The 26,511-nt window shown below is 45.6% G+C and overlaps 1 protein-coding gene and 1 long non-coding RNA gene across 3 annotated transcripts; one reads left to right on the top strand and one right to left on the bottom strand.

Annotated features, from left to right (window-relative positions):
- Positions 1 to 485: 485 nt before the first annotated feature.
- Positions 486 to 22,725, top strand: Scn3b (sodium voltage-gated channel beta subunit 3). 2 transcript variants are annotated; one of them, XM_028866276.1, is made up of 7 exons: positions 486 to 882; positions 1,256 to 1,335; positions 8,716 to 8,879; positions 11,105 to 11,330; positions 15,326 to 15,464; positions 20,766 to 20,845; positions 21,168 to 22,725. In XM_028866276.1, exons 2-6 carry the CDS (start codon positions 1,281 to 1,283, stop codon positions 20,827 to 20,829), a joined length of 648 nt encoding a protein of 215 aa, XP_028722109.1. In that variant the 5' UTR covers positions 486 to 882; positions 1,256 to 1,280; the 3' UTR covers positions 20,830 to 20,845; positions 21,168 to 22,725. The 2 variants fall into 2 exon arrangements, with proteins under 2 accessions (XP_028722109.1, XP_037063493.1); XM_037207598.1 differs by lacking the exons at positions 486 to 882; positions 1,256 to 1,335 and adding an exon at positions 1,417 to 2,868.
- LOC119088333 lies at positions 8,637 to 14,674 on the bottom strand. The gene is made up of 2 exons (XR_005091978.1): positions 13,395 to 14,674; positions 8,637 to 9,691 (listed from the first exon to the last, which is right to left on the bottom strand). It is a non-coding gene; the product is annotated as an uncharacterized LOC119088333 (long non-coding RNA).
- Positions 22,726 to 26,511: the final 3,786 nt, after the last annotated feature.

Raw genomic sequence — 26,511 nt, 5'->3', positions numbered from 1 at the left:
GCGATGAGGTGGGAACAGGTGTGCCACACCTCACCCCATTTGCCATCAGCAGAAACCGTCGTGCTGTGCCCCTTGTGTTGGGAACCAATTAATCAAGCTAAGACAAAGGCTAGGCAGACAGGACCGGAGGAGATGAGGTGGAGGGCGAAAAGAAGCCAGCCAGGAGCCAGCCTAGCACTGTGAACATTATAGATGACATCATTGCTTCAAAGAGATGTGTTTCTCCCTTTCCCAGAGCTATGGGCAAGCATATTTGAGAGGCAGCAGGAGTAGGGTTGACTGGAGTGGGTGAATTGGTGAGTGTCTGTAACCCGGAGGGACGTCCAGACAGTAGGAGACCCGGGTGACAGCCAGCTAGCCAGACAAGAAGCCACCTCCGCTAGATGTGTTTGCGCTGCGCCCGACTCCGCCCCTCTTCTCAGCGTGCCAGCCCTGGGAGGGGCACGCAGGTTTAGGGGAGGGAAATGTGTGTCTAAGGGGGAGGGTCCGTAGCGACCGTGGCAGTGGAGAGCCGCTTGCGCATGTCAAGGCTAGCAACACACTGGGCAAGGGGGCGGCCCTGGAGAGGGGCGGCTTGATCACCCAATCATCCCCGCGTCGGGGCTCCACAGGATCCAGGGGCGCGCTACACGGAAGGGTTTCCTTCCCTCTACCACCCTCCACCTCTGAGATCACCAACCCTACGGGAGCTCCCGCCTCTTTTCCAGCCCCCGGAGGACCTCCCGGGAGCCCGGGCCCCGGTGTACAAGTCTGAGGTGGAACAAATTCTGTAGCCCAGACGACGGCTGGAGTGGGGACACGCCCAGCCCGAGAAGCCTGCTGGAGCTCCTGAGTCTCGGTGGATCTAAGTCGGAGTGTAGCTGTCCCTAGGGGAGGCGAGAGGTGAATCAACATGACTCCTTCGACAGCCCAACATCCCCGCGCCGGTTGCGCGCTTCCCTTCCCAGCCCACTTTGCTCTGGTTGCAAAAGCTAGAAGCTGGGGAGAGATTGGAATTCCAAGATCGGGGTGGGCGGGGAGGCTACTGTCCGTGGTGCTGAGCCAAGCCCGGGGACTCGCTCTGGCAAGAGAGCACGAGGTGGCCTGAGCTGACACCCACACTGGGCTCCGGATCCCGCAGACCCCCCAGGCAGGGCGCATGACCTTTTCTTCCTCCTCCCACGCGAAGGTCGCTCCTTTAGGGGCAGTTGATCTCTAAGGGTTTCCTCGAAAGAATCAGAGGGCGCAGTCCTTGATAGAGATTCTTTCTGTTTAGCTCCAGAAACCACTCACGAAAAAAGATGCCTGCCTTCAACAGATTGCTTCCCCTAGCTTCTCTCTTGCTCATCTACTGGGGTAAGTACAGCACCCTGCCCTGTAATATGCAGACAACAGGCATCATGGTAACAATAATAATACTTGATTGATGTCGCTGGTGACAAAAAGAAGCTCGCTTGGCTTCCTTCTGTGCATGTCTGCCAGACATGGGTGTCCACATGTGCTCCCAGAGAGCTGTCTTTGGAGATTGCAAAGGCACCTCCCCCACTGCCCTGTGGCTTGATTTTTTCCCCCCTAACCTTCTTTGGTGCTTCTCCCAGCCTCCCTCCCTTCTTAATTATTCCTGTTTTCTCCCCTAGCCTTTCCCTTTGCGGAAAAGGAATGTATCATGCTTATTATTTTAAAATTCTTGCTTGCGTTAACATTGCATTATTCAGTGAAGAGTCAGTTTTGAACATCTCAGTGGGTTTGGGGGCTCATTTCTCTCTACTTTAAAAAAAAATAAAAGCCCAAAAACTGGATGCATGCTTTTTTGAGGGAGAAAACACTGTAGTTCATCCATCTGTTAGATTTTTAACAAGGAATCGGTGAGATAGTAGCTCCAGCCATTTGCTGGTGTGTATTAATAAATGGGAAGTGCATTTAGTTTGCAGGAACCTTTGGAGCTGAGGTGCTTTGGTATTTGGTGAGCTGGATTGTTTTATTTGTTTGTTTGTTTTTGCTGGAGTTTTTGTTATTGTTGTTTTTCCTCTTGGTTGTCAGCTGTGAGAAACTGAGACGACATTGCCCCTCCAGATAAGGGATTTGTGGCAATAATGCTGGGCTAAGCAGCTTCCGGCACAGCTTACAACAGGGGACCTGAATGAGTGCTAAGGGAATGGGCATCTAGGTGTTAATGAAATACTGTGATACATTTTACTGTATGTCTCTGTTTATAAGTGTGTGCACTAGCATGTATCTGAGCCTATTATTATGAGTAATTAAATGAACTAGTGAGACCCAGCAGTGTGTGTGTGTGTGTGTGTGTGTGTGTGTGTGTGTGTGTGTGTGTGTTCTTCTGACATCTTTGCTTTCATGTCTCTGACCCGGCCCTCAGATCAAGTATAGGTGCTCTTCAGTTCATAAATCAGTTTACATTCATTTGTTTACCTTCCTCCAAACTCAAAAGTACAACAACAACAAAAGCCATAATGGATTATGCCCACCTCCCTTACAGAAAGTAGGCTTGGGGAATTATGTTCCTGTGCTGGCCTTGGCTCCCATTCTTCCTGGGCAGTGGCAGGCATGCCCTCTTTGCCTTAGCGTCACTTTGTCAAGCCTTGGATACGAACTGTAGCTGCATGTATTGTTTGGATTTTGCATGTGACCAGGGGAAGAGCCCAGTTTCCTGTTGAACAAAATGCCCAATGAAACAAGAATAGGAAGGAAAAGGAAGAAAATCACGCCAACCCCAAGGGCAGACTCACCACAACCCATTCCCTGGAGACTCCAGCACGCTTGGAGAGGGAGCTGACATAATGTGCACACCGCCGCCGGTGAGCTCACCTGTCCGGAAGATCAAGGCTGCTGTTTGCTCCAGGGAAATGCTAGGGGCAGGGAGGCTTAGAAGAGGTGAGTCTGGCAGGATCAGAGAAGGTGTGGGTGAGGCTCAAGCTGTAGAGAAGGGTTGAAAGAGGTCTGTAGAGAATCTTTTCCAAACTCTAAAGTCCTAAGGTTCCTTCCTGAATTCCAGTGGGAAGGGGAAGGAAGTGGGGGGGTTGGGGGGCTGGGAGGATTCTGCATGCAGCCTCATCAGTTTTTGATGAGGATCCACAAAACTCTGGTTTGCATCTCGGCTCTATCAGTTCTACGACTTGGTTTTTTATTAGGGAAAAACCTCAGGATGTCTGATGAATGTGAAGTTTGGAAGTTGTTACAGATCACATAGAACACCCTTTCAGCACACAAACTCAATCAGAAGGGAATATTTACCGAATATTACTAGAATGTACAAAGGCCCGTTCTCCCTACACCCTCAAAAATCTTTGGGACAGCTAATGATACAGGGCACATCTATCCTCGCTCATTTCACAATTTTGTAATCCAAACATGGGTTCACTGAAAGGGTTTCAGAATGCCTGGTTGTTTGTGTAGGGGAAAGAGCCTCACTCATGAGTGCAATTTTACTTTATTTGCATATAATTCTTATATCCATTAGGTCTTTTGGTGGGCACATTATGAGGGAACGACATGAGAGTTATTTCCACTTTAGGTAGGAGAATGTGAGTTCATAAAGGACAGAGGGCTTGCTAGAGTGCTGCTGTCACCGGATCTCCATCTTCCAGCACCCCCTGTAGACACGTGATGTTGTGTGAAATTGTCAGCTGGACATTAGTCCTGGAAGTTCTCCTTTGAGCCTCGCTCTCATCCCCCGACACCACCACCTTTCCTAGGGCTTCATCCATCCTTTACCCCCAGTGCCTTCTCTGCTTTTGCTCTCCCAAGGGTCCCTTGTACTGGGGGAGTATTATTCTTCCTCTGACAGTCCTTACTGGATCTCATTCCTTCAAGACTCTGCTAATCTGATAGACCAAATTGTTTCAGGATGTTAATGTCTAAAAATAACTTTATTCATGCACATTATTTACATTATAATTAAAGCCTTCATTATCTTACTGTAGAGGAAGCATTCTAGAGAAAGCCCAGGAAGGGTAAAAAAGAGAAAGATCTGGAAGAAGCAGAGGAGGGTTTTTGTTTTGTTTTGTTTTGTTTTGTTTTAGTCTATCATCCTTAATTCAACACAATTTTTTCTCATGATTGTCTTCATTATTACTTTAGAAATGAAGGTGCATTCCAAGGTGAGTGATGCAGCCCACATTGTTCCAAGAGATTATAGTCTATAGCTTCTTCCATGTGTTCCATCTTTTGAGGGTACCTAGATAATGTCACAGAAAAAAAAAAAAAAAAGGCAGTGGCCTGGTGGAGAAACTGACTTCACTGTTGATGGAGGGAGCAGGAGGTCCTATTGCAGGGTGCAAGCAAATGAGGTGAGAGAATTTTGCGGCCATTTGACAATGTACTGTCCAGGACTGCAGGAGCAGAGTTCTCTTGCCTGAAAACTGGGCTTTGGCCAGGAGAAGGTTCACAGTGGGTATGCTCTCCCAGGACATGCTAAAGAGGGCAGTTACACTGCATACACTGCCACCGACCACCCAGACTGTGCAGTGTGTTTCCTGTCTTCACTACAGTGAGTGACTGTGCTCCTCTTCTGCAGTCCAGTCTATGTGATCGCGAGAACACAGCCCCCAGTCTACCCAACATTGTTAAGCCAGCTCTGCTATCTCCTAGACCAAAGAAATCCAATCTCACCACTGTAAAACTTGTTTAAATTTAAAAAAAGTGTGTGTGTGTGTGTGTGTGTGTGTGTGTGTGTGTGTGTGTGTGTGTTGGTGTGGAGGTATGTCTACATGTGTATGGATGCCCTAGAAGCCAGAAGTGGGTGTTAGATCCCCTAGAGCTGAAGTTACAGATGGGTGCTGGGAACCAAATTCAAGTCCTCTACAAGAACAGCAAGTACCCTTAGCCATTGAGCCATCTCTTTGGCTGCCTAAAAAGTTTTTATTGAATTTATTTCTTAAAAAAAAATGTTAAGCCAGGCGGTGGTGGCGCACGCCTTTAATCCCAGCACTCGGGAGGCAGAGGCAGATGGATCTCTGTGATATTTCTTGTGTGGGGAGAGTACATGCCACTGAGCACGTATAGAGGTCAGAAGAGAACTTAGGTGAGTCGGTTCTTTCCTTCTATCATGTGGGGCTAAACAAACTCAGATTTGTTCAGCTTGGCTGCAAGTGGCTTTATTGTCTGCGCCATCTTGCCAGCCCCTGTACCAACCTCTTAATCACTTTTTCTGCTTTTACCTTTGAATGCTTTTCACCTGCCAATTTATTCTCCCCTTGGCATACTGACCATGCTACGTAGTCGCAAGAATTTTTCAACTCAGAACCTTCAAGGTTCCCTAGTTCTTTTTTTCTTTTTTAATTTTTAATTTAATTTTACATATCAGCCATGGATTCCCCTGTCCTCACCCCTTCCCCCCCCCCTCGTCTCCCCTCAGCCCATCCCCCATTCCCATCTCCTCCAGGGCAGGACTCCCCTGGGGATTCAGCTCAGCCTGGTAGATTCAGTCCAAGGCAGGTCCAGTCCCCTCCTCCCAGGCTGAGCAAAGTGTCCCTGCATAGGCCCCAGGTTCCAAACAGCCAGCTCATGCACTAAGGATTCCCTAGTTCTTGCTGTGCGAAAGTCAAAGCTGGAACTGTGGCCTATAAGACCAGCGAGATGGGACCTTTCCCTCCCTCACCTGTCCCATCTCTCAGCTCTGTTGGCTGGTTTTCCACACTGGGCTTTGCTGTTCCTCAAATATGGCAGGCACACTCATTTGAACCCTGGAGTGGCTGTTTTCTCTTGGTAGTCATGACCTTACACACACACACACACACACACACACACACACACATCCCTGTGGTTTCTTCTTTTTCCTTCAATGACTTCCCAATGCCAGTGTTCCATTCTTAGTGAGGCTGACCCTGATAATATGATCTTCTCCTCTCCTTGCCTTGTCTCCCCTCCCCATCTCTCCTCCCTCTCTCCCCTCTCCCTATTCCTTCTCTCCCTTCTCTACTGTTTTATGTTGTTCTGTAACCTGCTTGTACCATCCACATTGGAATTCAGGCTCCAAGAGAACTGGGATGGTTTTGTTTGGTTCTGGGTGCCTAGAACAGTATTGGCTGAACAGTGGGTACTCAATACATTCACCAAATAAATGGAAGATAAAAACCAGTATTAATGATATTTATTCAAAGCACATTCATGTGAATTAATCCATAGGATTTTCATGACCTATCCACTGGGCGTTTTATTAATATATATATATATATATTGAGCTGGGCGGTAGTGGCACATGCATGCCTTTAATCCCAGCACTCAAGAGGCAGAGGCAGACGGATCTCTGTGAGTTCGAGGCCAGCCTGGGCTACAGAGTGAGTTCCAGGACAGGCTCCAAAGCTACACAGAGAAACCCTGTCTTGAAAAACAAAAACAAACAAAAAAATTATTGAATAAACTGAGTCTCAGAGAAGTTAGGTAGTTAGTTAAATACACATTGCTTCTATAGCTGTAGTTGAGCGTTCCTTGGGACGTTTCCTTTCATGCCTCTGAGGCCATCCATATTGATCTGGTTTATCTTTGTTACCTCTGATTAGATATGAGGATCTATGTTACATGGAGTTCTTGCTGCATATACGTTTACACAACGATGCTTTTTAGTTGCCTTGAAAGTGAGTCTGTAATGAAGACTATAAGTTTACCCCATACCCAAAATGTTTCTAATCGTTTCCCCCAAGATGTGGACCCTTCTTCATTAAAAGAATGAAACCCATCTTCTGCAGACTGCTGGATAAGGCTAGCCCACTTCCATTGAGGGTTTAAAAGCCAATTAATTTTTTTTCATTTAGAACATTTTAAAACTTTAATTATAGTGCCAACAGGCTCTAAATTCCAAGTTTAAAATTAAATATGCTGACATTGAGCTAGTTTTAAAATATCAGTGTGTATTGTTTCATCTTGGAGAGTCTGTGTTTATCATTAATTCATGGAGGGGGATCAGAGGATCCTTCAAAGTCCCGATACAAGGACTGTTGGTGGTTGTTATACTTTTGAATCTTCCAAATAATTAGGTATAAAATCTCTTACCTAACAGCTTTTTTTTTTGTATTTATGAACAGCTGCAGTATCTGAAAATATATTTTATTTTTTTTAAGTTTTATTTATTTTGAGACAGAGTCTTATGTAACTTAGGCTGGCCTCAAATGCAGTAAGTAGCGAGGAAGACCCTGAATTTCTGATCCTCCCGCCTTAACATCCTGAGGGCTGGGACTGCAGGCATGTACCACCACACCTGACTTACTCAGGGTTGGAACCTCGTGCACATTAGACAAGCACTCTACCAACTGAACTACATCCCCAAACCAACATTTGTTATTGTTTATTGGATACAGGGTTGTTCTCAGTAGCCCACACTGTCCTCACACTGGCAGCAATCTGGGCTAAGAGAGATTTTTCTAAAGTTAGATGTGATGACACATGCCTGTAATCTCAACTCGGAGACTGAAGCGGGAGGGCTGTGAGTTCAAGGTTAGCCTGGGCAACACAGTAAGACCCTGTCTCAAAACACCAAAAGAAAAACAAATTAGCTGCACTAAATTGATTTTTTTGTAACTTTTAAAGTTGAGTATAATTGAATTTCTTTTCCATTTGTCGGCCTGAAATGTTTGAAGACAAGCATATTCTGTGTCCAAGTTGAGCACCCCGCGTTCCCACATTTGTTCCTTGGCAGGTCTTGTTGATGGGCCTTCCTGCTCACCTTTGGGTCAGCACTCACTGAATGGCCTCCTTTTGTTAAATGTGACATGTTGAGCTGAACATACCATCCGGATTTGTTCTGAACATTGCAGAATTACCCTACTTCCCTCTGCACACTGTACATCTGTTAATGCATCCCACATTTGTTCTTGCTTTCTTGGCTTCTGTGTCCTGCTTTTGATTCACTCTAAATTTGCAATCTGACATAGTCACCTTTTCTCTTTGGACTTGGGAGTTTCTAGAGGGCAGGCACCAAAAGCCTAAACCTCCATGTGCCATACAAGGTGTCTGGTCATCTGACCCCTCCAGCATTTGAATTTTGTCTCTCTATCTGCCCAGAGCTTGCTCCAGATGAAATGGTCTATTCACCATTTCACACTGATGCTGCACCATCCTCCATGGGTCCCCAAACACAGGTCTAATTCTCTCTCCCCTTGGCTATAGAGCCCTGGATTTATTATACCACAAAGCACATGCAGGTCTTTCCAGCATGGGTCTTATTTGCCTTTCTATCTCAGATCCCAGCAGCCCTTTCTTCTCCCCAGCCAAAGCACAAGTAACTACTTGCCCCTCTATGGGAACTGGGCACATTACTAACATGAACTCTTGTGTGTTCTGGTTGAATCAGCACGAGAAATGTATCCTCTGTTAGGTTATAGATGCATGGAGAGCATGGCTAGTGTTTTGTTCATTCTTGGGTCTCTAGCATCAGACCTGGCAAAGAATGGATTCTCAAGACTGCTGGATGAGTGATCAAGTGGATGGACAGTTGACAGATGGGAGCATGGTCTGTCTCCCACTAGACTCTAAGTCCATCCTATGCTGCATCTTCATGGCTTCCAAAACCTCCCAGTCAGTGTTGGAGGATCCACCTCCACACCGTCTTACTCTAGACCCGTTCTGATCATACGCACTCAAGGAGCCCCAGCAACAGGTGCACACATGGGTCTCGTTATTTTTCAAGTGTCTCATGATTCTTTTTTCTCTGTCTCTCCTCCCTCTCCCCTCATTCCCCAATGCCCACTCTGGCTGTCCCCTTCCGGTCACCCATCCTCTCTCCAGTCAGAGTCTGCTTCCCTGTGTGTGTGGAAGTACCCTCGGAGACGGAAGCCGTGCAGGGCAATCCCATGAAGCTGCGCTGCATCTCCTGTATGAAGAGGGAGGAGGTGGAGGCCACCACTGTGGTGGAATGGTTCTACAGGCCTGAGGGCGGTAAAGATTTCCTTGTATGTCAGATGCTGCCTCTGGCCTTTCTTTTGCTGGTCTATGCTGTTGTATGCCTGGTCCCCAACAGTCTGGGAGATGATGCCCTGATATGACATTCACTCCTCTCCTGAGCACTAACGTCACCTTGGCAGATAACTGACAGCCTTATAGGAACCCAGGGTCTTTGCAAGACAGGCCACTTGGTCAGCTGTGAGCAGCCCTGGTTACAAGCAGAAGAAGGGGTACAAGGAGGTAAATGTGTTGAGAGAGCCTGTGTTAGCTAGGCACCCTGGTAGACCTCTTATAGGTGTGTTCATCTTCTACACCGTCCTATGAAATGGATTTAATGGACTTGAAAGAAAGAACGCAAGGCAGCTTTATGTAAAGTAGCGTAGGTGAGCTCTTTCAACTCTTCACAGTCCCAGTGGAGTAGAAACAACTGGGATGACCAGAGCTTATATCAACTGATATGCCCCAGACAGCCACCTCTGTGGGTAAACTGTTTAATTAGTTCTTGCCATGCTCTGTATCCCAGGTGGTCATGTTGTCATTCTCCCAAGGAGGAACCCTAAACCTCCCAATGATCTAGACACCACAGATTCACCCCTGTCAGGGCAAGAAGCCCTCAAAATTCTGTGCCAGGATCAGGGTCAATGTCAGTTCCGGTTGGTTTGGGACAGTGCTCATGAGGTTGTGATTCATTTAAATCACTGCCAATCCTTTCATTGATTCTGGAGCCAGGCTGCCTGGGTTGCATTCTGTTCTTCACACTGTTTAGCTCCATGCCCTTAGACATATTCCACCTCTTTATGCTTCCAGTTTTTTTTTTTTCCTTTGAAGTGAGAATGAAAACAAAAGCTTCATTAGGGGATTGGTAGCAGGACTCATGAGCTCTGATTTTTAATTCATTTTAAATAACCCTTGAAATACAATGTGTTTGTTAGGGAAACTGAAGCTCAGAGGAGAGTCTACATTTGAACATACACACACACACACACACACACACACACACACACACACACACACACACACGCACGTGCACACACGCATACATACATACACACACATACACACACACCGTTTAGATTTGTACATGGTGGTCTGTCAGCAGATCCAAGGCTCTTTCTAAATAGAGCTCTACCTTGCTCTCCTGGGTCTCTTCCACAAGACCTACTGGAGAAAACAACACAGTGAAATCGACTTTCACTTGTTCATTCTTTCTTCCCCCAAGGTCTATTCATTCCTGATTCTAGGTACTGCGTGGTATTGGAATCTAGTTTGGCTCCAACCTGGTGCCAAGGCAAGGACCAGCAGCGACTTCTTAGAGTCTTACTTAAGCCCGAGTCACACACCAGGGAAGGTACAAGTGCCCATTGCTAGGAAGCCAGAGGTCTTGGCCAGATGTGAAGGGCCCATGGGCTTCAGACCTGGTCACATGCTAGCTGCATTCACTGCTCACATGCCTGTCCCAAACTACAGGGTGCAACTGAGGAACTAAACTGCAGTTAATGTCTAGGAATATGAGCTTGAATTTTAGTCAACACCCATGGTTAGTGGTTAGATGGAGAAGGTGTTGTGTCAGAGAGTGGAGGTGTGTGAGAAAGAAGTTGGAAAGAGCTGACTCTGGTTCTAATTCAGCCCAAAGCAAAAGCTCTGCGTGTCCCTCAATTGTGAGTTCTCTGCTCACTGACCATCCTTCCACATTATAGATTCCCACCTGTGGCCTGGCCACAACCACCATGATGGATGCCGGCTCAGAGAGTCAGGTGTTAAGCTCAAGGCTGTCAGGTATCTTCCCTGCTAACACAGCTGTCTTGTTGGTCTCTATATCCTGCTCCCTTGCTGGCCTCCTCATCACATATCTCACTGTCCTTCCTTACCCTCTTTCTGTCCCCAACCTTTCCTTTTCTTGTTCCTAGTCTCCTTTGTGTATCAACCACCCTCCTTTCTTCTCCACCCCATTCTTTTTTTTTTCCTCCCAGGATTCTTTCTGACTCCTCCATGTTGCCTCTCCCATCACCATGTCCACATGTCCAGACATCTGTTTGCCTCTGCCCGCTTTGCTGTCTCCACTTTCTCCCATGGCTTCCTCTGTGCCTCTTTACCGCCCACCCCCCACCATGCTCTGGGTCTTCTGGGAGCATCATCCCTTAGCTTTCCTGCCCATGGAAACTCCTGTTCCTCCTTCCACCCTGTCCCTACCAGGCTCTCTTGCCACCATCTGCTTCTGCTCCTCTCTCTGCAGATATATGAGTATCGAAATGGCCACCAGGAGGTGGAGAGCCCCTTCCAAGGTCGTCTGCAGTGGAATGGGAGCAAAGACCTCCAGGATGTGTCCATCACCGTGCTCAATGTCACTCTGAACGACTCTGGCCTCTACACGTGCAATGTGTCCAGGGAGTTCGAATTTGAGGCACACAGGCCCTTTGTGAAGACCACGAGACTAATACCCTTGAGAGTCACTGAAGAGGGTAAGACCGAGGCCTGGAGTCTCTTCAAGTGGGGTTGGGGGTGGAGGACAGTGGCTTTCTCCACACGTGATCCTTAGAGAGCACATAAGCTGATGCATGCAGACCTGCCTTCCCTGCATGGCCCCCTTCCTACAGCCTGCCTCATCAGAGTCTCTTCCTTCAAAGCAGACAGGCTAAAACAAGATGTTAGGATACCTTCCCTGGTCCCCTAGAGAAAAAGGACAGCCCCCACAGGTCTACAGCTAACAATCCAGGCCCTTTTCTCTGGCTAGTGTTGAGTCTCTAATTTATAGGTAAACATCATCTCTTCTCCTGTTTTGCATCATATGTATCTCCAAACAAGTTGCTTTCAAAATTTAGTCTCCTCAGTTTTAAATTTTTAAGTTTACATTTCTTCTCTCTCTCTCTCTCTCTCTCTCTCTCTCTCTCTCTCTCTCTCTCTCTCTCTCTCTCTCTCCCCTGTCTCCCTGTCTCTCTGTGTGTGTGCATGCACACACACACACACACACACACATCTCTGCATGCAAGTCTCTTTGCATTCACACACATGTGCCATGGTATATGTGTGGAGTTCAGAGGACAACTCATGGGAGCTGGTCCTGTCCTCCTACTATGTGGTAACAGGACTGAACTCAGTTCATCAGGCTTGGTAGCAGGCACTTTTACCTGATGATGCATCTTGCTGGCTCTTCTCCCTCTGTAGTAGCTCTACATGCATCTATCCTCAGCCAGGAGTGGAAACAAGTTGATAGCTCTTTAAAGTCAACAGTCTTTAAAGTCGACAGTCATTGAGTTCATTGGTGGCAGGTGGGAAGGTCTGTCAATAACTAACTTGTGTTATATGTCCCTTGCGATCTGAGCCCAGAATTGTGGGGGAACCCCACAAACTGCTTCTGCACCAACAGGAGACTCAAAGAACTGCGGTTCGTGGCCCTGGCAAATGCTTCTTCCCAAGTCCGAATGTGAACTCCGGACCTCCCTTTGTGTTTCCTTACCAGGGCTAAGCCACCATGCCATTCTCACACCCTCTCAGACAGTTACATTTCCCGCACGTTCTTACTGCTGCCCTAAGACACAGGCTGGTGAACGGGCAGTGGTGCGGGCCATGAAATCAAAGTCAAGTACAGACAGGGCTTGCCCTAGGCAAGGGAGTAGAGTGGCCACAGCCTCTGGGCCACCGGCTGATTTAAAATCAAAAAAGTGTCATTGTTATAAAATCTAGAGAGTGACAGCTTCGGGGTCTTGCGAGTGAATGACACTGAAACACACTGACTAGAGTGGAGGGTAGATCTGGCTCTGAAAGTGTCGCAGCAGGCTCAGGCCACCTGAATGAAAACTTGTTGATTCTACTCTCCCAGCTGTGTCCGCTGGAGAGGAAGCAGAGGGGTTGAACAGGAAGCTCTCTGAGGTATAACTCCGTTCAAATGTTCCATTACCCGCCTTTGTTTATGCAGACTCTCCTCCCCGGGGGAAGGGAGCCTGGTGCCATCTTGTGTTCACCACCAGGAACTGTTGGCTGGTGCCCGCCCACCCGCCCGCCCGCCCGCAGGCAGGTGCTTTGCCCTCTAGAGATGCTGGGGACACAGTCAGTGGGCAAGTGTGGCACCACTGTGCTAGCCTGCCTGTTTGTCACCAGAGCAGTCCTCCAGCAAGAAGAGAGGGGAAAAAAAAAAAAAAAAAACACAAATGCATCATTAGAAGGCCAGAGCTGTGCAGTGGTAGGGCCGGGAAAGAGTGTGGATAGTATTTAATTGGGGTGCCTCCACGTCACCCTGGCAGGTATGACTTCAGTAGCTTAAGGTCCAGTATGTGTGCATGTGGCTCCCCTTGGGTTCACGGAGGGTCTAAGTGGGGTGAGAGTGCTCTGGGGAGCGACAGGCTTGCTTGGGACCACGAAGTGGCATGAGCATCAGGACTAACGTCCGCCTCTTTCCAGTACCAAGTTAACCCTCCCGACTGCATCTTTTCTTCTATCGCCATCTCCTCCCCGAGATGCTTTCCCTCTGTTTCTGGTTTTTCCCTTGGAGCCCCCCTGGCAGCCCTCCCCACCCTCATATCACTCACAGGTACACGTGACGGACGTTTGTTTGCCCCACTCCTGGGGCCCCAGGGAATCTGCCTGGTTCTCCTTGTTGGCTTTTTCCAGGCTTAGTCTCTCTATTCTCATTCTAAGACCGGAAGCTGTGGCCTCTTCTCCTACAGGTGACAGAAATACAAAGGGAACCTTCCTGTTACTACCCCAGGGCTACTGCACTAAAATGGAAATACCACACTTTAAGGCATGCCTATCACACACATGGACCAGGTCATAGCAGAAGACAGGTGAGGGATGCGTTCCTATTCGCACACTCCCAGCTTCACCCATGAGCCCCAGCTCCAGCAGGAGAAAGCAAGCTGAATGTCTATGTATCTAGATTTGAGAAGCAGGCTCGCACTTCAGAAATACATTCCACAGTCAGTAGAAAAGAAACACAGCCCAGTTCCTCCCGGGAGTGATTTTACTGGCTGGGTGAAAACTGTACATGGATGTGACAATCCTCCCCAAGACCCTAAAAGAAGTTACCCCTGGAGGGGCTTTCGGCAGAATCTAGGGTCATTCTCGGGAGGCTGAAAGGCAGGACAGGGTCCCAGGACAGAGGTGGTCAAGGGTGGGGCATACATTGTAGAACGAGGTAAGAGATAAAACCAGATAGTTGAGAACACCAGTACATAAGAGAGGTTATGGCGAGGCAAATGGGAAGGAAGTGAGAAAGGATGGACTACAAAGGGCCATCCATACACATCATGTCAGTAGAGACAGGCTTTATCATGGAGTGCGAGGGAACGTGGAAGGATTTAAACAGAGAAATGGAAGAATGCATTTGTTTCAGGAGCAGAACTGGGAAGAGTTCCCATAAGTTTACTGAACCCTCCAGGACTGAACCTTCCAGCACCACCTGGAAGGCCCTCATTTCTCCTTCTAGACCCATGGAGAACATGCTTCTACCACTGGGTGGGCTGACTATGGTAGCCCTAAATGACCCTTCTCTCTGGGTCTGCTACTACCTGTGGCTCAGGGATCATATGTGGCTAGAACAAGCCATGTTCCTTATATCCATGTGGAGTTTCACACCTGACAAGATAGCTGGGCCATTTTGATGTTGTGTTTATTTGTTGTGTAGTGCTGGGCGTATGAGCTAAGTGTTTTGCAATTGTGCACTCCCTGAGTTCATCACAGCTATCATATGAGACCCTCAAATATACTGAGTAATGTAACATTTACAATAATCCAGACTACTGTGAATTATTATCCTTATTTTACAAATTAAGAAACTGAGACTCAAAAGAAATGAATATTAGCCGGGCGGTGGTGGCGCACTCCTTTAATCCCAGCACTCGGGAGGCAGAGGCAGGCGGATCTCTGTGAGTTCGAGGTCAGCCTGGGCTACCAACTGAGTTCCAGGAAAGGTGCAAAGCTACACAGAGAAACCCTGTCTCGAAAAACCAAAAAAAAAAAAAAAAAAAAAAAATGAATATTTAGTCAGGCGGTGGTGGCGCACGCCTTTAAACCCAGCACTCAGGCGGCAGAGGCAAGCGGATCTCTGTGAGTTCAAGGCCAGCCTAGTCTACAGAGTGAGTTCCAGCCACGATTATTACACAGAGAAACCCTCCTCAAAAAATAAAGAAAAAAAAATGAGTATTTATATAATATAACTTGGATGCAACTGATTGTTTGTGTGTGTGTGTGTGTGTGTGTACTAACACACAGTATCTGCAATGCACACACATTCTGACTCTATCATTCCCCCCATCCTTATGTCCAGAAAAGCTGACTGGTCAAGTGGGAAATCTGATAGGGAGTCAGGCAATGTGGATTCCTTTGATATCCTCATAAGTTCCTTTAGACTTGGTGTTTATTTGAGCTATATTTAAAAATAGGCTTCGCATATCTATGAGTCCAGTGACAGCTCTGGGTCTGTGAGACACATGTATTCTGAACCTCATTCTCCTTGTAGCGGGAGAAGACTTCACCTCTGTGGTCTCAGAAATCATGATGTACATCCTCCTGGTCTTCCTCACCTTGTGGCTGTTCATTGAGATGATCTACTGCTACAGAAAGGTCTCCAAGGCTGAAGAGGCAGCCCAGGAAAATGCGTAAGTCCAAAGATGCATAAATAATAACAGCTCACACATTCAGAATGTGCGCTGTCAGTGGTGAGGGATTAGGCATCTCATATACCTTGTCTACATTCCTCTTAACAATCTAATAAGAACTCTCCCAGAAATGGGCAGCAGTGCTGCATGCCTTCAATCCCAGCACTCTGAGGCAAAGACAGGTAGATCTCTGTGAGTTCAAGGCCAGCCTGGTCTACAAAGAGTTTCAGGACAGCCAGGGCTGTTACACAGAGACACCCTGTCTCAACGCTCCCCTTAAAAAATCTATAATGGATACATTATTATATATATTCTACAGATAAAAATAATAAGCCTAGAAGGGGTTCTGTTAAGGCCATTGTAAGTCACAGACTGTCTTAGTTATTATTGCTGTGGGGAAAAAAAATAACAAAAAGCAACTGGGGGCAGGGAGGGTTCACTTCATTTATACATCCACATCACTGTCCATCCTTAGAGAAAGTCAGGCCAGGAACCTAAAAGCAAGAACCAAAGCAGAGGCCGTGGAGGAAATTTTCACTTCTCATGGCTTACTCGGGACCACCCACAGTGAGATGGTTCTTCCAACATCAATCATCAATCAAGAAAATGCCCCATAGGCTTGTCCACAAACCAGTTTGGCAGGGGCATTTTTTTTTTTCTATTGAGGTTACTTTTCCTAGCTTGTGTTGAGTTGACAAAACATTAGCCATCACAGAGACAAATCAAGATTTGAATTCAGGCCAGCTGTCTATTGGCCTGCATATTAAACCACTATGGAATAGACATGCAGCTGCCTCATAAGGTTATATATTATCATAACCAGTTCGTAAATGTTGAGTTGAGGCTGCCTCACAGAAGGCAAGCACATTGCTGAGGAGAATGGGGAAGCGGAGAATTGAACCCAGGCCTTCTAGCCTTAATATCTGTGCTCTTTCTGTCATATCTAGCTGTTCTCTCTCTGCATTCTGGAGCACGTCAACCCACCTGGGCACTGCCTTTAGCTAAGGAGTGCCACAAAGCATGCCCTTCCCTTTAAGACTTGGTAGCAGTTGAATACCTCAAGCAGGGGATCTAATCCCCTAGTGTCCCACCTCTTCTTTCCTCACTTTCTCCAAAGACTGTCACACAAGAGTGAGCACCTGTGAGAAATGCTGGAGTCGGTAAAGACAAAGGGGCTCAGAAACCCTATTGGCCTGTTGCTTGGGAAAAGAAAATGGAGGTGTATGTATGAAAAAAGTCCACAGACGTCCGGTGACACTGCTAAATGCCAAGGCCATTATTGCCTAGACGCTTTTGATAAAATTTAAATTGACTCATTTTGTGATACCCATGATCTCAGAGAAATAAAAATTACAACCAGTTATGTGTAAAGACAGTACTCAGGGTTGAATAGAGGACACTGAGGCTTGGACATGATGATGAACCTCCAACTTTGGCTCACACAAGAAACAGAGTAGGAACTAAGACTCTCTAGTACAGCCAGAATCCCAGGAGGGTTACAAAGGGTAGACCAGATGGCAGCCAGCTTTGAGAAAATCCAAGGTTATTTATGCTGGTCTGACTCCAAGAAAAACCAGAAAAGATTCTTGGAAGTAAGTAATGACAAGCTTGCTGTCACAGTATTTGGGATTTAAATAGATCCTATGCACATGATCAAGGAAACTTAATATGAGAAATTTGATTCAAAGCTATAGAAATAAGAGGAAAAAAAAAAACATTGCAAAGGGGCCCACTCTCAGCCAAGGCCTCAGAAGATGCCCCAGGCAACTGAGGCTATATCTCCTCCATCATCTCATTCCAAAATAAAGCTCACTGAAGACAGAAATTGAGCTGAGCAAGAGATGTTACAGACAGCAAGATTAAGTCCCAAGAGACTCAGACATACTTCTATGAAAGTAAAGCATAGAAGATAAGCTTGTTTAAAATAGAGCAGGGTGAGGCTCAGGAGGAAAGCATATGCCTTGCCTGTGAGAGGCCCTGAGTTCAATTCCCAGCACCACACAAAAATGAACAAAATATAATACAGGAAGAAAAAAAAAATTAGAAAAAACCCCACAAAGCCAAAGAGCAAACAATTTGCTAAGAAAGATTAATCAGAGTTAATTAATTAGAAAACAAAACAAAATATTTTTTCTGAGGGGAAAAAAAAAGACAATAAACTACTCAGTGAATTAGTTCAACAGAAGATTATGTACCGGTGACCAGAAGGTAAATTTGAAAAAGTTACATAGAATATTGCGCAGATATAGAAAAGGTGAAGTATAACAAAGAAACAAGAAGGGGGAATGAGATGATACATTATAGAAGACAGCAAATGTGGGAGAATTACACGTGCTCAGAGACAGGCCAGAAAGGAACACATTCCCTAACCAGAAGGCTAATGGTCATGGTCCTCTATATAGGATGCCTCATTCTAAGAGTATTTTAGATTATAATGATGTGAAAGCAATATATGTTCAGCAGATATTACTTCAGGGGTTGGATTCTGATATCTACCCAGACTAGCAATACATTTGCTCGCTCCTGATACCGAGCAGTCACTGTGAACCTCAGCCTCCAGTCAGCAAGAGGCACACACGTGTTTGCTAAGTAAGCTGTGATTGTCGGTAAGGTTGGTATGTTAAATGTATTGTATTATCAGGACATGACCCTCTAAGTTAAGGAGTGTCTTATGTCCTGAGTAGGGTGAATACATAAAGCTATACCTAAACACAAATTTCCTTTAAACAGATAAATGGCAGCTACCTGGGTATTCTACATCAGCATCATTTGAGATGAAACTTTGAAAGAAATACTTCTAATATCATAAATATGACAAGGATGCTATCTCTTCCTGTTCCTATTTAATACTTACTATATTTTAAACCTTGGGTAAAATACTAAGAAATGCACTTCATTTTTTGTCCTGTTGCTTTGATAAAATACTCTGACAGAAGCAACTTATGAGTACAGGGGTTTATTTGGCTCACAGTTCAGGTTACAGCCCAGGCAAGTCACAGTAATGGGAGCTTGAGAGGACTGGTCACATTTCATCCACAGTCAAGGACAGACAGCAGTGAATGTATGCATGATAATGCCCAGCTTGATTCCTTTTATACCGCCTAGGATCCCAGCCTAGGGGATGGTACCACCCACAATTAAGATGGGACGTCCTGTATTGGTCAATGTAATCAAAACAATCCTTCACATTTTTAGAGGCTAACCTGAATCTACACAATTTCTCACATGTGCCCAGAGACTTGCCTCCTGACAATTGATACTAATCATCACAAATATAAAGAAAAGCAGAATAGAATTTACAAAGAAGGAAAGTATATTATCATTACTTACACCCAAAATAATCATTATCTACATAAAACTTCCTTAAGCAACCTAGTTAAGTATATTCTATAAGGTCGCTGATACAAATCCAACTTCAGTCATGTATCATTCAATCACAGACCACATGTACCATAGTGACTTCATAAAATCACATCACTGAATGACAGCTTTGTTTGTGCACTTATACTTTATGATGTTCACACAAGGACAAGATCATCTCATAAGTCAGCTCTCAAAAGATGTCTCTGAGGGAGAGCAAAGCAAGAATCTCCAAAACATTGACTATGTCTCGGCAACAAATGTAGAAGCACTTTTAAATCCTTAAGTTAGAAAAAAATAATGAACTGCAGTAAGGGCTGAGAAGATGGCTCAGCAATTAAGAGCACTTGCTGCTCTTGCAGAGGACCTGGGTTCCATTTCTGGTACCTACAGTGGCTCACAACTGGCTGTCATCCCAGTTGCAGGGGATTCAGCGCCCTCTTCTGACCTCCACCGGCACCAAGAACAAACATGGTACACATACATACATGCAGGCAAAACATTCATTACACATTTAAAAAAAAATCTTTAAAAAATTTTTAATTGCAATACATAACAAATGTTCACCAGTACCTGGGAATAAAGACAACGAAAGATGTGAAAGACCTCTAAGGAGAAAATTACAGAACCTTGCTGAAAAACATGAGAAAAAGCAAATGGATAGAGGATGAAATCTCACTCTTCAATGTAGTTCTTGCCCGAAATAATCTTCAAAGTCAATGAAATTCCAAAAAAAACCTCTATTGGATTTCTCAGGGAATCTGATAAATTTATCTTAAAGATCACACAGAAGAGAAAAGAGCCAACAAAACTTTAATCTGAAGCACAGCTTGATTATTTTAGGTTTTGCAAAGCTACACGGGACTTCTGTTAGAGTATCCCTCTGGCTTTTTCTGTGTACAGTGCTTTACACAGGTAACTATACTTGTGGGTCAGAAGTTTGCCCACCACTGACCTGAGTCAGTTCAAAGAAGAAAACAGCACATCTGGAAGATGGTGGTGGTAGGATTTGTATTATGGGCTGTAAAGATTGCTCATAAGGATATCAGAGAGTTGCTTCTCTGCTTATTGACTAAAGCTGCATGTGAGACTAGCAGAGACAAATTTATAATACTAAAGTTAGATTACCCATCTCTCCACAAGCCAAAATAAATTGGGGGTAAATTTTAAAAGTGGAACATAAAACTTGAAAATTGCACTAACAGAGTAGAAAAAAAATTATGTGTAAACAGAGAAAATTCTCTTTTATTGTAGTTGAATAAGAATTTATATTTGTAGCATCATGTTTTGCAGAGAAAATTCTTCAATAAATACCAAAAGTGCAAATCAAAGATGGAGAAAAAAGGTAATTTTCACTACATTACCTGTAAAACATCGATTGTTCATGATAAGAAGTTATAGGAAAACTTATTAACAACAGATTGGGACAAATTTTCCAAACATGAAACAACAAAAAATAATTAAATATTTCAGGAGAAAAACGAGATTATAGAAGTAGAAAACAAGACAGCTTGCAAACAGCAGTATAAAGCAACTATGAAATACAAATTCATAACCATTCAGTTTAGTTAAAATATCAGTCTATATCCTGAAGATGATAAGAATGAGACACTATAAACAGCTGCAGGACCTGCAGAGATAGAGAAACATCTCTGTCTACAAATTAAGCCAATTATTTGGGAAGCAGCTGCTGGGTTATTGGAGACAGGCAAGCAGGCGAGAAACTGCTGGTAGACGTGTTCATATGCAAATATGGGAGGGGTTATTGCTATATCTGCTTAGTGGCTAACTGGAGATTTGTCTTGGGAAGCCCAGCCATAAGGAAATACAGAGCTATTCTGTACACAGCCTTGTCCCTGGGTCACATGCCTTCCTGTTTCCTACACGTTCACCAGTGACTTACTAAAGCACTGCCTCTTTCCCCGGCCCACACCTTTGCAGGTCTGACTACCTTGCTATCCCTTCAGAGAACAAGGAGAACTCGGTGGTCCCTGTGGAGGAATAATGTGGTGTGACTTGAGGTGATGTACAGGGTTTGGGGAGGGTAAGGTGGGTGTGGATGGCATGCCATACAAATGTTTGATGTCCACAATTGAAGTGACATTCAATTTGGTCTTTTCCACTCTGCATAGCAGTCCCACCCTCTGGGTACTTAAGTCACAATGCCCTCCATTATGTCAAACCCTTCAGAAGCTGAATTGACTTTGGCCTGAATGTGGTGCAACCCAATCCCCTTGCTCGTGATAACAAAGGCATAATAATTCTCTCATTCCCTCTTTGGTCCAAATGTATTTGGGAAGGGCTGGGCTGGACTTTCTCAGTAAGTTCTTCTGTTGTTGGTAGGTGATCTGAGCACTGAGGGACTGGATATTCCCAGTTCAGTGATGTCAGCAGCATCAGCAAGGTGCCCCCAGGAGTCCCAGTGCATCTGTCTATCTATTCATCAACCACCCACCCAACTGTGAGATTTTACCTGACTTCCAAGCTCTATTGGAACTCTACACATCTTGCCTGAACTGAAGAGCCAACATCTCCGACATGGACTAAACCTCACTCTGTCCTTGCTTTCAAGCAAGCAGCTCCCAACTCCACTAAAGTTGTCCCCTATGCTCCAAATGACTTTAGATAAGTACTGGAGAGTAGTGTTCCCTCTGCCCAAACTGTCTGCAATTGGGTCGTTCTCCACTGCTACGAAATGAATGATGTATACCAGAAGGAAGCATTGGTCAGTTTGGGTTAAAGCCGAAGCATGCTGTGCACTTAGATTCACTGAAGTCAGTTTTTCCTAAGTCCATGGCCTGCTTTGCAGAGCACCAGAAAGCAGCATGCCCCTCCAGGGTTTCCAGGAACATCTTCCATGTGGACTGGTCTGCTTTCCGGAGCTTAGTGTTTCAGGGCTAGATCTCCATAATTCCAAAGGCCTGGAGCAAACCCAGAACTTCTAAGAAGGCAAGGAAGGATCCAGGGTAATTTCACTAGTTCTTGAAAGTGATATAACACACTCTTGATATTGGAAACATGGCTGTGTGTCCTTTCTGGGTTGAAATTGCTCAGTTGCTCTTTTCTCAGTGTCTGTGGATCAGTATTATCCCTCATTTTACAAGAGGCAGCTGAGACTCACACAGGGTTGAATGGGACAGGTAGGGGATTAAAGTGGCCTAGAGATGAGATTTCAATGCTACCAACCTCACATTCCCTGAAATGAGCGATGTTTTTGAAGATACTGACATCCAGCTTGGCTATAGCCATGCAACTTGCCCAGCAGAGGCTAACTAGGATTGATTCAGGGAACTGGAAACCACGCAAGAAAACACAGAGGGCATGAGATAGACCTGCAGAATTTCCCACAAAGATTTATGAATCTGAAGCATCCTCCAGGAGACACAGCCTCTGAGGGTGATATCTATATAAACTAAGATGTTTTAGTCTGAGACGGATGATGGTGGACAAAGTGACAAAGATGGGTGTGTAGCTTCTAAATACCTCGCCTGTAACCTGTAATGTTTGGTATCTGGTGTTTGTGTACCCCGCCCCCACCTCCCCACCCCCGACCCAGGAGAGCAGACAAAAAGTGAGAAGATCTTGGTCAACATCTCATGATCTCATTATAATGACTGTTCTAAGTGCAATATTCTTTAGCCCCTACAGATAGCAAGGGCAGGAGGCCTTAAGGGATATAAAAAGATGGAAGTGGGAGTCAATAAGAGAATGTCCCTCAGATCTGGAGAGATCTCTAAGAAAGACCATTCTCCACTCCCACGGGGGTTTGTATAACAAACTCGCTTTTTCACCCCCTTCATCACTGGGGCATACTTGAAACAAGACCCTCAACATCTATGAAAAGAGTCTACTTTTGTTGGAGAAAATATTCGCAATAAATTCAAGACCCTTCTTCTCACCAGTTAATTTTCCACCCCATGCTTCTGGAACAAAAGAGACAACAGAACATTTTGTTTTTATACTCTACAACTAGGGAAACAGACTTGAATTAATGCAGCAGATACACAGCCATGGGCTGCTTAGTCCAGACCTTGTGGTGGTAGCAAGCTGCTTCCTCTACTCTGCTGTCTGCTCAACCATGCATCTAACTCCTGACGAGGCGGTATGTGTCACCTTTCTCCTTCACTCTTCTCTTCCTAAACAGAATTCCAGCCTAGCTATCAGGATTCTGAGTGTTTATAATGAAGCTGAATGACACCCATCATATGTCCCTTACAAGATAGTTTCTCTTCCCTGTTTTCTTTTCTACAATCGCACGTCTTCTCATCCTTGGTAACTTTTTTTTTTCTTTTTTTCTTTTTTTGAACACCTATAAGGCTTGAAAAGCATTTGACTCTGATTCTTTTCTCTCTCCTCCACCACTACTCCAGCGATATGAATGCTGTTAATGCTCAGCGTTACAATGAAGAAACTGAGGTCTTCTGACACCGAATAGCTTTACCAAATCATCAGGTCACCTAGCCTGCTGTACTCAGAGAGGGAGAATGCCAGTCTTCCCTCTCTTCACTCCCCAGTTATACCATCACTGCGTCTTCCCTCTCCCCCGTCTCCTTACCTTTCCCTCCCTCACTCCTGTCCAGCTCTTTCTTCTCTCAACTGTCCTACTCTTCAGCTTCTTGGTGGACGCCAGACACTTGCTTTGGGAGTCCATCCCATTCTATTTGTGTCTAGTGTGTTTGTACAGGGTGGTTTATCCAGAATCACAACTGAACTTCCTTATGGAAGAGCAGGACTATAACCTACAAGGAACGGCACACACCAGCCTACTTAAAATCATTACTAGCTCCATGTCTTCCCGAATTTTGACTTAGAATCCTAGACTAGATGTGTGCAGCTCTGGAGTGTTTTCTGGTGTACTACTGCTTACTAAAGGGCTTAGAAGAGTTCTCAAGGGCTATGATCATTTAGAAACCCCATCGTTTGTCTTGGTGCTGGGTATTTCCTAGGACTGATCCTCAGTCATTCACTGAAGGTCACACTAGGCTGAGTCTGATTTTCCCTTCCTTGCTGCCTAAAGGCTGTGAACTTAGCTACTCAACTCAGTTGGTCCAGAAAGCATCTTGCCCTGTGACTTTTACTGTCCGCTGGGTCTTGAATCAAGCCCCAATTCCTGAGTGGAAATACCCAGTGCTTGCTCCTATCTCAGGCTTCACTTTCAGTCCATTTAAGAGCCTTCCTTATTCTTTGGTTTCTCCACCCTCAAATAACTGTACATACGAGCTTTCTTTTTGAGTTTCTGGGATTGCTCTAGATATCAAACTGGAATTATCAGTACAAGAGGAAGTTTTCAGAATAAGATTGTGCTGGGAAAGACAGCAATGGGGTTAAGAAAAGGGACAGGGCTGAAGAGATAGCTCACAAGGTAATGTGCTCGCCACACAAATGTGAGAACCCACGTGTGGCCTCCAGAACCCACGTAAACAGCCAGGCATTGTGGCACACTCTAGTGCTCCCTGTGTCAGGGAGGAAGAGACAGGAAGGTCTGTAGGTAGGCCTCACTAACCAGGTCACCTGGCCTAGCTTACTTGGTGAGCTCCAGGCAGGGGAGAGATCCCGTCTCAAAAACAAAAAAACCAACAAAGTGGGCAGTGCCTGAGGAATGATACCCAAGGTTGACTTCTGGCCTGCACATGTACATGCACTCTAGTTAAGGCCCATATGTATACATGCATAGACATGCGTGCGCATGCACACACACATGCACACACACACACCTTCCTCTCACATCTGTTTTATAAATGAGAAAGCCCTAGTTCTGTGAATTCACCCAGTCACTGCAAATGTATCTAACTAAGTGTGCTTGCTCATCAATAGGATCATCGACTCACTACATTAACACACTGTGTCAAATACTAGGTTAGGCTCTCAATAGACGACCCCAGGATCTTAGGTCTATAAAAATGTGTGTGTGTGTGTGTGTGTGTGTGTGTGTGTGTGTGTGTGTGTGCGCGCGCGCCGCATACACTTGGGCATAGGCCCATGATTCCAGGAAAGTCTCTGTTCATGTCAATAAAGTGTCTCTGAAGACCACACACGCTGGGTTTGCTCTGCTTACCACACGCGGCTGCTGCCCCCACTTCGTGCACCCAGGAGACTAACCCTAGAGAATGAAAATACTCCAAAGTCTAGAGCTAAACATGCCTTTCAGTCCTTCCTATCCTCCACACAAACACAAAAGAAATGTGCACATTTCCTAACCAGGTGGGGAGATGCTAACTTCAAGGGAGGTCTAATATAAGGAAGACTCAGGTGGCTTCTCTGTGGGGAGCATAAAGGCAAAGCTGTCTCCAGGATCTTGCTTCCTGGGGGTGTGGTAGGAGGGTGGGTTGAGGCAAAGGTTTCTCTGTGTAACCCTGGCAGTCCTGGAACTTGCTCTGTACAGCAGGCTAGCCTCAAACTCAGAGATCTGTCTGCCTCTCAAGTGCTGGGATTAAAGGTATACACCATCACACCCGGCTCTACCACAACTCTTACAAGAATGCTGATTAAGACTAAATTTGGGAGCCGGGCAGTGGTGGCTCATGCCTTTAATCCCAGCACTCACGAGGCAGAGGCAGGCAGATCTCTGTGAGTTCGAGGCCAGCCTGGTCTACAAAGCGAGTTCCAGGAAAGGCGCAAAGCTACACAGAGAAACCCTGTCTCGAAAAACAAACAAACAAACAAAAAGACGAAAATTGGGGTTGGAGAGATAGCATAGTGGTTAAGGGTGCTTGTGGCTCTTCTGGAGGACCCCAGTCTAGTTTCCAGTATCCATGTCAGGTGGCTCACAACCACCTGTAACTCCAGCTCCAGGGGATCTGACACCCTCTCATGTCATCCGAAGGCACCTATACTCATATAAGAACACAGACACGAACATATACACATAATTAAAGCTTTTAAAAATATGTAAAGATTAAAATTATTGTAGTACAGTTCCAGCTACCATACTAAGAGATACGCATGCATTTCTTTATGAAAGACATTATCCCTACACACTGAGGATTGGAATGACAGATGGGCCCATGGCCACACTACTGGTTACTAGTGACACTTAGTGTGCACTCAGGCGTGACAGTTCAAACTCTTCCCCTCCAAGGCTCTTGACATACTGAAGGAGTGGAACAACTGTAGGACCCAGAGAGAACTGAGTGCTAGCTGACCACTGGTCATGATCACACAGCAGCTGCGGAAGACCTGAACAAGACTGGGCCTTTCATTCCATCGTGGATGGGGTAGGAGCTCACGAGGCCCTACCCCTCCCTGAGGATCTACTGGGGAGAGAGCGGAGTTTTCTTCGCTGGTGTAGCCACTGACGAGTTGCTCGGGCTTCAGGAGGCAGCGCCCCTACCCACGCTTATACAAGCAACCTCGTTAAACCCAGTGAGTTACAAAAAGACAGGAGGGTGGGAGGGGGATAGGAGAGGGTAACGGAGATGGATAAGATCACAATACATTTTATAAGTCTGTATGAACTTGTCAAAAAATAAGAAATAATGAACATGAGCTAAATAAATGATAAAAAAAATTCAAAACCCGAGCCATTCCATTCAATCAGGCTGCTTCCCTTCCTGAGATGGAGGCCCGTATGTGGGCAATATGCCAGTACACACATGCTTCCACGACTTTGCTGTGAGCATTATTTAGGGACATCAGAAGCACCGGGGATGCGGACTACCGAAGGACCAAGCAATAAACACACACACCA

Source organism: Peromyscus leucopus, chromosome 7, assembly GCF_004664715.2.
Source record: "Peromyscus leucopus breed LL Stock chromosome 7, UCI_PerLeu_2.1, whole genome shotgun sequence".
Classification (NCBI taxonomy): domain Eukaryota; kingdom Metazoa; phylum Chordata; class Mammalia; order Rodentia; family Cricetidae; genus Peromyscus; species Peromyscus leucopus.
Note: the sequence above shows the minus strand (reverse complement) of the source record. Positions and strands in the feature narration are given on the sequence as shown.